Source organism: Nipponia nippon, unplaced genomic scaffold (assembly GCF_047370975.1).
Source record: "Nipponia nippon isolate SJK-2023a ecotype South Korea unplaced genomic scaffold, ASM4737097v1 scaffold_5, whole genome shotgun sequence".
Classification (NCBI taxonomy): Eukaryota; Metazoa; Chordata; class Aves; order Pelecaniformes; family Threskiornithidae; genus Nipponia; species Nipponia nippon.
Window position 1 is genome coordinate 8,348,829 of NW_028262369.1, and position 9,841 is coordinate 8,358,669.

A 9,841-nucleotide genomic window follows, 5' to 3' on the forward strand; every position below is an offset into this window, starting at 1 on the left:
CAGTTTCCACTTCTGTTTTAGGTAGTTCCATTCTTTTTAGAAATGGAATGAAGTTACTGCGTAGTCTAGTTGTGAGGGGTTGGGATTTTGCATTGCTATTTCAGGCTTAATATGCACTCTTTGGGCCTTTGTACAAAGTGTTCTGACTTTGGCAGGATCTTGTGAGCAAGGTATGCCTACTGTTTACTCACAGAAACCTGTACGTAACCATCCCAGTCTAGCCCAGCAACTGTGGGTTTGATAGTCCAAAACGCTTGGAAATACGGCTTTACGAGCACTGGACTTAAAGTCTCAAGTCTTGTTCTTCCTGTGTAGCTTTCATTGCCTGCCTGTTCTGATTCAAAGTAAGACCATAAAATGTGGTTATATAAATCACTGTTGCAGCACACTGGCAAAAACAAGTGAGCACACTGTAAAAGGTTTTCTGCACCACTTCTTTTGGAAATCTGGGGAGGGGACTTTGCTTTCTCCTTCTGATCACTTTGCATCAGCCTGACACTACTAGGTCAAAAGTATTTCCAAAGTAGTGTTTCTCCGTGTCCGAGAAAAAAAAAAAGCATTCATTTCATTATTACTGCAGCTGAAGACTTTTGAAATATTTACAGATGATGTAATTCCCTGAGAAGTGGAAAGTTGACCTAGTAGTCCCTGCTGACAGAAGGTTGGGCAGGGAGTGCCTGTTCTTTAACTTAGTAGCCCAGTAAAAAGAAAGTTGGCTGGGATTTTTTTTTTCCCTCGTGGTTTTTTTTTTTTTTTTCCTTCCTTCTGGATTCATGAGTTACTGACTCATGGAGAGGTCTGGAGAGCCACAGTCTGCAGAGGGCAGAGGGCAGGCCCCCAAGAGGCATAAGGAATAAAGGTGAGCGAGAATAACTTGCTGTTATTGGAAAAAGCGAGGTCTCGCTCCTAAATTCAGTAGATTAACTTGCATGGAACTGCATCTGGACACGTTGTTTTCCTTTCGCTATCTAAGAAGTATATTTGGAGCACTTGCCATGTTCTGTGTACATTGTCAATTACCTCTTTCTGTGTCTAGGATCCAATATTGTTTTCTGGCTCTCTGCGTATGAATCTTGATCCTTTTGACCAACACTCTGATGAAGACATTTGGCGGTCTTTGGAATTGGCTCACCTGAAAAACTTTGTATCGTCCCTTCCTGATAAACTTAATCATGAGTGTGCTGAAGGTGGAGAGAACCTCAGGTACGTCAAAGAACCGCGCTTGTGAAAATTGCCTTAAGGACTAAATGAGAACTGAGGGGGGGGTGTGTGTGCCCTCCCATCTGCAACTAGACTTTCCGCTTCCAGAAACCTTATGGCTTGCTTGGGATAGTACGTAGCTAGACCCTAGCAACAGCAATGCAGTGTGGGGCTCCCCCCCGCCCCATACGACAATTTGGGGAGTGAGTTGGGGAATTCTTAATGCATATGACCAGGCAATAAACCAACTAGATTTTATTCAATATGTTTTAAACTCTTAAGTTTGGGAATTCAAAATTATTTAAGAAACACTTAGAATGCTGTGAGGTTTGACAGCTTGGGCACTCTTAAAAAGGATTTTAGTAGCAGCAGCCTGCTATTTATAGTGGATGCTCTGAACTTACCATGGCTCTTGCCGAAGAGATGCAGTTTTTCTAAGGGCGTTGTTAGCTTGCTTTTTGCACCATAACAGGGGTATGTGTTCAGTCTGTAGAAACCATTTAAAGTTCAGTCCTCAACACTGCATTGATTCAGTTATGCTGAAACCATTGGTTATGTATTCTCTTACTACGTTGCCAAGACTTCATGGTGAGGGAGATGTAGTTTCAGATGCTCTTAGATACTCTGCAGTGAAGTAGTAAGACCAGTCTTATCTATTTTGCTGGATTCTTGGCTCCTATACTTTAGAAGAGTTCCTACAAGGAACTGCTGGGCTTCAAAATGAATACTGCAAACTTGTTCTGACTATTTTCTCCCCCCTCCCATCCCATCTGTGTAGCGTGGGACAACGCCAGCTGGTGTGCCTGGCACGAGCTCTGCTCAGGAAGTCCAAAATCCTGGTTCTAGATGAAGCCACAGCTGCTGTTGATCTTGAAACAGATAAGCTTATACAGTCAACAATAAAGTCTCAATTTGAAGAATGTACTGTATTAACTATAGCACATCGTCTGAACACAATCATGGACTACACAAGGTAAAGGAATACGACTTTTATCTTGAAGAATGGCATATGTGACCTGCATTGTGCTCTACTTAAATGAGCATCTTTGTGTTAGCTAAATGTTTAGCTAACACATATTTAGCCACCTCTGTGCAGAGCTGCTGGAACCCCTGTTTTGATGGGTGGTGCGTGTGTGTGTTGTGGCTTGAGGTGGCTGTGCTTGGCTGTGCTTGGCCTGGGGAGCTCATCTGATCCCTCTGTCGCACTGCTGTTGTGCCATTCCTGCCCAGGCAAACCGGGAAGGGGAGGGAGGCAGGAGTCTATTCCTGGGTGTTGCCCTAATTTAGACACAGCTGGAAGAGGCATCAGAGCTTTAGGGAGCTCATACACTAAACTAGGCACAGACAGCATAAAGAATCAAAGGGGCAGGTCCTGCACTTGTCTGAAGTTTATTCAACGTTTCTCTTTCCATCCTTTTGGTTATAGTTCACGCAGCTTCCCTCATCCTCAGCTGCCTTGCTAAGGTGTGGTTGAGGGCAGAGTTTTTGTCTCATAATTCCAGTTTTAAGCTCTCTTGGCCTTTTTATCACAGAATGGCAGAGAGCAAAGTGACCAGTGATAAGATTTTTGTGTACTTTTGTGGAACCTCTCTTTGTGCTGTCAGTAGTGAAAGATAAGAGACAGGAGCATTGCCTCCGCCAGGCCCAGCACCAGCAGTACCGTCACCACACGAACACCCAGTTCGGTCACGGCAGCAGGTAACACTGTGCAGCAGCACCTGCTAAGGGCTTGGCGAGCATCACTGCAGTGCCCAGCCAGTTAGCGGAGGTAGGTGAAGGCAGTGTTTTAACTGTGAGCTGACTTTATTGATGCTGGTGACTTCCTTTGTAAACTTCCTAATTCCAGTTGCATGTTTGTTTTGCATAAGCTATGTCTGCATTTGTATTTTGTCAGCAGAAGCTGCCTAACAGCCGTTGATGTGGTGCAGTATTATGGGAAGGTTATCCCAGATCTTGCAAGGTCTTAGGAGCTCTCACTCACATTGACAAGAAGTGCTGCCATCTACTTTCTGGCTGGCTCAGAGCACAGTCAGAAGTCTCATGGCTGCCTGCAAATGACTGGGTAAACATATGCTATAGGAAAAATAGCCCAGATGGATCATCTGTAGTGAGGTCAGGAAGGACAGAGTTGAGAACCTCTGTCCGTTCATACCATCTGGATGGTCATCGCTTGCATATAACGGCTACGCTACGGTCAGTTTCTGTCTGTACATATGCATCTGTGTTCATTGGCTTTCTGGATCTTCTTGTGACCTTTTTTTTTTTTTTTTTTTTTTTTCCTTGTTTTACAGAGTTTTAGTCCTGGACAGAGGAGAAGTGGTGGAATGTGGTAGCCCAGACCACCTGCTTCAGGAAAAAGGCATTTTCTATAGTATGGCCAAAGATTCAGGCTTGTTGTAGTGTTTGACCTTGGTTAGTTCGTGTGGGGAAGAGGGAGGTGACCCATTCAGAGAACTGTAACCTCCCCTGAGTTGGTGTGAACCATACAGTTCAGTTTCAAACCTAGCCAAGTCAGCCAGAGTATGGCGATGGAAGTAACATGAAAATGCAATTTTTTTTTTTTTTTTTTTTTCATTTTCCTTAGCGTTGATTTTAGCCAGCTTTAGGAGAGACACATACACTGTGCAAAACAGTTATGAGACTTAATTTTTGCCTGAAATCTGTCATTATATGCTCAAATGTAAGGTGGAGTGATTAATCAGAGAAGTTCAGAAAAGCTTTCTTTTCATCTGCTTATGTTCTGAAGGCCCCCCCCCCCCTTTTTTTTTTGTTTAAAACACTTTTGCAAATGCTAGTTATTTGCTTGTTTGCTGATTCCATCTAATGGGAGGTACTCGGAACAATTTCTGTCATATAGTCCTATAGTCCAAAGATCTTTGTGAAATAACGTGTGCCAGACATTCTCATTATGGCATTTACTGTACATGGTTAATGCTTTTATGCATTCTCCTAAAGGTTTCATGTGTTTACAGTGTACAGCAGCAAGTTCACTATAACAAGGCAGTAGTGCTGATGTGAAAAAGCACAGTCAACTTCACAGCAGTATTTCAGCATGTCTAGAATGACAATCACTCCAAAACCAAATTCACGCAGCAGTTGGTGTGTGGCAGTAGGCAGTACCTTACACCCAGTTCACTCAGGAATTCTGACTTGGGTGGCGAATCCTGGTTCTGCCTGTGGGGACAAGGCTGAGCAGTGAGGATTTGCCCGAGCGGAGGTTGCAGGCTCGGCGTGACATTGATTGTAATACCCTTGGCTTTGGCAGGCCTGTGCTTTAATAGAAGCTCTGCCACATCAAGGACCTTTAGCCTTATGTCGAAGAAACACGCCCTTCATGCTGCTGCTGTTGACTCTTAAATTTTGTGGGGAAACTGTTCTGTTACAGTTGCTTAAAGAAAAAAAAGTGTTACTGTTTTTAAAGTTGTGTGTTAGAGGGGTCTAACAATTCAGTTGGCAATGCAGCCTGATTTTCAAGATGTATGTTGAATGTTCAGTTTTCTGTCAGAAGAAAACAGTTGTGTTCTGATTAGTCTTATTTTAAAGGAAAATGCTGGAAGAAGGCAAACTAAGTCAGACCCAAATACTCAGCACTCTGAGAATGTGGACTTCTGTGAATGATATTGCTGACCTTAATACTAGACATCTGTCTTCTTTAGAGTAAAGCTATTTATTTTTTTCTAAATTATGACTCAAATTGAACAGACTGAAGTTTTCTTTGGTATTTTTTGTAATGACTGTACAATACTTGTGAAGAACTTGCAGTAAAAAAATTGAAAGATAACATGATGTGTTGTTTCTTGCTTTGTATTTGACAAAGGGTTAGCTTTGTCAGTTCAGGTTTTTGCTTTGAAAATGGAAATTATTGGTACTGCTCCGACTAGCCAGGCTGCTATGCCCGATGTCTGGGGGGTGTTAGGGTGGGTAAGAAACCTTGAGTGCAAATAACTCTGTGCTGTGGTAGGGCTGGATCACATCTCATGGGTTCTTTTGCAATTTGAGTGCTGCAGTTGGTTGAGCAGACCAGGTAATAACGAGGGATCAGTAGAGCAGGATTCAGCAGTGCTGTGGACCTTTGTCATACCCATGGTGTCCCTGCCCTACGCCTGCCACATTGCCTGGGCAGCTTGGCGTTAATTTCCTCCACAGAAATGGAATGAGCAAGGGGTGATGTAGGAGTCTGGGGAGGAGCGGTGGGTTTTGGTTTTTCAAATCGCTGAACACTTACGCAGCATTGTGATGGACAGAAGGGTGGAAAGGTTGGAGCAAATGGTTAGTAAGGAACAAAGCACAGAGCAGAGAAATAAGCTTGGGGGTTAAGGTGTGTGGCTGGTATTGTTGTACGCAGCTGCAGTAAAATGGAGACAGATCTACCTGCAGAGGAGACCCAGAGGAGGAACTGTGAATTCCACCATGAGACCTTTCCCGCTTGGGGATAGTCATCCTCCAGGAACGCTTTGTGATCCTTCCCCTTCCACCCCATCCTAGGAGAGCCCTGGGAAGGAAAGGGGAGAGGGGTCGCTGGCATTGGAGGAGCAGACAGCAAAGCTTCCTGCACAAACTAGTTATCACCACCACCTTCCTCAAGGCAGGGCTGCGGAGAATGTCCAGTGAAGAACTTCAGACAGGATTTCAGATACCTTTGAAAAGTCTTGTGGGTTCCGTGTAGCTCATTACCGAGACGGCGACTCTGCAAGTACTCTGCAGGTTTGGGATTGAATTCAAAGGAAGTTGTATTGCTAGAGTTCTTACTCTGGTGGAAACTGATCTGGGATTCAAGGAAACGCTGCTTTCCATTGCACACTGATTAACAGAGATTTACAAGCCTTAATGTTTGTGTGAGGTAAGTCCTTTGAAAACAAGGGAACTGCACTTAGGAGCATGTTTGTTTGAACTTGCAGAATTAACTTCCGCTGTGTAAAGTGTTTGCAGTGGAGTTGTCTGTGTAGGAACGACTTAAATTGCATTTGCAATCTCAAACTGGGTACACTGGAAAGTGTCACTGGATGTTCTCTGGCTGTTCATGGGCTGTTTGTCATCATTTGGGGAACTGCGTGTCCAAAATGCTGCATTTTGCAGGATAACCTAAATAGTGCAGCAAGGGCTCAGAAGACTGCCCTTTGTGTGTGCTTCAGTCTTGTTCTTTTTCAACGATGTGGTTATTAATAGGCGTCACTGTGTTCTCCCAGTTTTATATCTTTATATGTTTGCTAGCACAAACCGTTCTGCCCCAGCTCTGGAGTAGATACTCTTTTCTGTTTGCCCTAAATACCTGTCAGTGCTTTGTGCTGTTGCTGCATTGATTTGTGATCCCGATTCCAAATGTCTGTCCTCATAAAAATGATGGATGTTTTGTCTGGATGTAATGTGAACAAAATTGTATTATGCGTGATGAGGATTAGTCTGAACTAACAGAGCTCGCTGAACAAATGCAGCTTTCTTCCCACAGAGCCTATGTGAGAGCAGTGCCATACAGGTACTCTGGGGTACCTTGAGTAGGAGCAGTGTAGCTGTGCGATCCCGTTTCAGCTAGGGAAGAGAGGGCCCTGGACTGATCCGTGTATGCAGTGTTACTGGCACCAATGGCAGAAAATGGTACAACGTGCGGCAAGGTAAGGTATTAGAATCTGGCATTAAAACAAGTAGATTTTCCTTATTTAATCTGTTTTAATTTCAGGGCGTGTGTTTGGACCTAATGCTTGTTTAGTACTTGGGACACTTTCAGAGCTTTTGGGTAAGTGAAATCTAGCCTCAGGGCATGTGGCCTCCAGCACGAGGGAGTCTGGTGCCACCCAGCTGGGATCAGTGATGTTACAGCCCAGGGAGATGAGCCTTCCCTCCCCGGGGGAAGCGCTAGGAAATGCAGGGGCGTGACACGGAATTCCAGCAGCTGACCTCAGAGTCGTGTAGCAGACACCTATTTTCTGCGAATGCCTTGATGTCACGGATTTTCCTTTATGCAGCCAAGCTAATTCCAGCCCTGAAAGATGGCGCCTAGGACAGGAGGTGGGGACTGTACTGGGAGCGTGTGCTGCAATGAGCAGCTTAGTCCTTGGGAGGGACGTGAGCTGGGCACCTTCATCCAGCTGCCGCAGAGCGGGGTTTCCCTGAAGTGCACTGCTGTGGCATGGCCTGCATTCCTCCTGTTCTTGTCCTCCGGGTCCCCTCCTGGTGAAGAGGTGATTATCTGCCCACGGGGAGGATCTTCAGGGCTGGCAGTCTTGTGCTTCTGTAGGTGGGTAGGTTCTCGCTTCCTACAGAGCCTGAGGAAGCTGAGCTCCATGGTTTTCCTTTTTTTTGGGTTTTTTTTTGATAAAGACAGAACAATGAATTTCACTTAGATCAGCAGAAAAAATGGAAACCGTATTTAGCTGCATTGCTGGCTATTTATGTGTATTTTGTGAAAAATTTGCCAAATACCTGTCAGTCCTGAAAGTAAGTGGCCAGACTTAGCATCCTTGCTCTTATCTAGAGAAAGGCTGTGCCTCGCTCAAGTTCATTCTGTGCTCTTTGCTCTATGGACCATTTCTTCCAGTCTTTGAAAAGACCCTTACCCTTCAAAGCAAAGGTCTTTTCTTTCTCTCAGAACCATTTTGTTCCAATCTGTTTATTAAAATGTTAAGGATCTGTGAAACCAGTTCAGCTCCTGTTGTGCTGTACCTTCTGTCTTACAGCAGTCCTGTGTGCGCCGCTGCAGCCCACATGAAGCTAGTGGTGGTCTAGTTAATAAACATTAACATATTTATTATAAGCATGTTAATATTTACAAAAGAGTAAAAGAAAACTGTAGAATTTACTGTGTCCGATTTCAGTGCATGTTGATATATCCCGGCTGATATTACTTGCTGCAACATGGAAGATGCCTCACATCTGGAAGAGCTGCCTCTGCTGAAAAAACAGCTCGAGATTTTCAGGAGATTTGCAAATAACACCCTAGTTCTTCATGTGTGTGAATACAGCTACTTCTGTAAAACTCTTCCCAGTCTTGAGACATCTCAAGACATCGCATCTTTTGCACCAAGCACTGTACTGCCAGCCGGTCGAGGGAGGTGATTGTCCTGCTCTGCTGCGCGCTGGTGCGGCCTCACCTTGAGTGCTGTGTGCAGTTGTGGGCACCACAGTAGAAAAAGGATACAAAGCTACTAGAGAGCATCCAGAGGAGAGCCACGAAGATGGTGAAGGGATTAGAGGGGAAGCCGTACGAGGAGCGGCTGAAGTCACTTGGTCTGTTCAGCCTGGAGAAGAGGAGACTGGGGGAAGACCTCACTGCAGTCTACAGCTTCCTCGCAAGGGGAAGAGGAGGGGCAGGCGCTGATCTCTTCTCCCTGGCGACCAGTGATAGGACCCGAGGGAACGGCAGGAGCATATGCCAGGGGAGGCTTAGGTTGGACATTAGGAAAAGGTTCTTCACCCCGAGGGTGGTGGAGCACTGGAACAGGCTCCCCCGGGAGGTAGTCATGGTGCCAAGCCTGACAACATTTAAGAAGCATTTGGACAACGCCCTCAGACATATGGTGTGAATTCTGGCGTTGTCCTATGCAGGGACAGGAGTTGGACTCGACGATCCTTGTGGGTCCCTTCCAACTTGGGGCATTCTATGATTCCATGATCTCTGAACATATCCTTTAGTGGTTCAACCGCAGTGTAGCACAAACGGTTGTGCTTGGGTCGCTGATACCTTTAACATTTTGGCATTCCTGTGTATATTGCAACCAACTATGGAACTAGGAGTGTGACTTACAAACTATGTGTTTGGCCTGAGCTTGGTGTAAATCAGTGCATGGCACCTTCATTCCTATTTTCTTTGGCAATTTTGGTATTACCTTATACTTGGAATCATGGGCCAAGAATCTTTTTTTTTTTTTTTTTTTAGGTCTCTCCTGCATATGCTTTCGCTTCGTTTGAGATAGCCTTAAATGAGGAGGAAAAAGGAAAGGGAAAAAAAAAAGTAAATTAACTCGGAATGGAAAGCCCTAACTCTTGATGTCCAGATTGGACAGACAGCTGGCAGAGTGAAACTTTTACAGCACTAATTAAGCTCTTGACCTCATTTCATACGATTGCATGGGAGTCCTATACTGGCTCAACTGGTGGAGCAGGTGGCCTGTGTGGAGTGGGCGGCTTTGTGAGGATGAAGCGCTTCCACGGTGGGCTAGGTGCCACGGTGGGGTAGGCGCTCTGGCGGGGCCGGGCTGTCGCCCAGGGGCTGCGTAGCAGTGATGCTTGCTGGCTCCCAGCCCCCTGGTCCGGGTTCGGCCTCCGTTGCCGAGGCCTGGCCTCCAGCAGCAGCCTGCCTCGGGCAGGAGCGCAGCCCAGCCTACCCGGCCAAATACAGGTTCTCCCACAGAAATGCAGGGACATGGCTTGTTCTTGCTGTGGTCTAGGTAAGCACTTGTTTTTTCTCTAGAGTCCCTACTGCACCTAGACTGAAACACTTGTTTTGCTCCAAAGGGAAAAACAGAGAGTTGGAAAGCCACTGAGACGTCAATAAACCCTCTTTAGATTGGCGGGTGTTATTTGCACTTGGAGTGGGTAGCTAAGGCTGAGCTAAACACAGCTGCTCTCTGTATGCTGCACAGTAGCTATTCAGAGTTAACGCTGTGAGGGTGTAGACAGGGCAAGTCCAGGCGCTCCTCTTGATCAG

General features: G+C 45.6%; 1 protein-coding gene across 4 annotated transcripts in view; it reads left to right on the forward strand.

The window, feature by feature from the left end:
• The window catches only part of ABCC1 (ATP binding cassette subfamily C member 1 (ABCC1 blood group)), a 56,145-nt gene extending 51,170 nt beyond the window's left edge, over window positions 1-4,975 (forward strand). For all 4 annotated transcript variants that reach the window (XM_087731811.1, XM_087731815.1, XM_087731813.1 and 1 more), the window contains 3 exons: window positions 1,037-1,203; window positions 1,979-2,173; window positions 3,492-4,975. In XM_087731811.1, the coding sequence (XP_087587937.1) occupies window positions 1,037-1,203; window positions 1,979-2,173; window positions 3,492-3,600 (471 nt within the window). In that variant the 3' untranslated portion in view covers window positions 3,601-4,975. The remainder of the gene's footprint in view (window positions 1-1,036; window positions 1,204-1,978; window positions 2,174-3,491) is intronic.
• The last annotated feature ends 4,866 nt before the right edge of the window (window positions 4,976-9,841 follow it).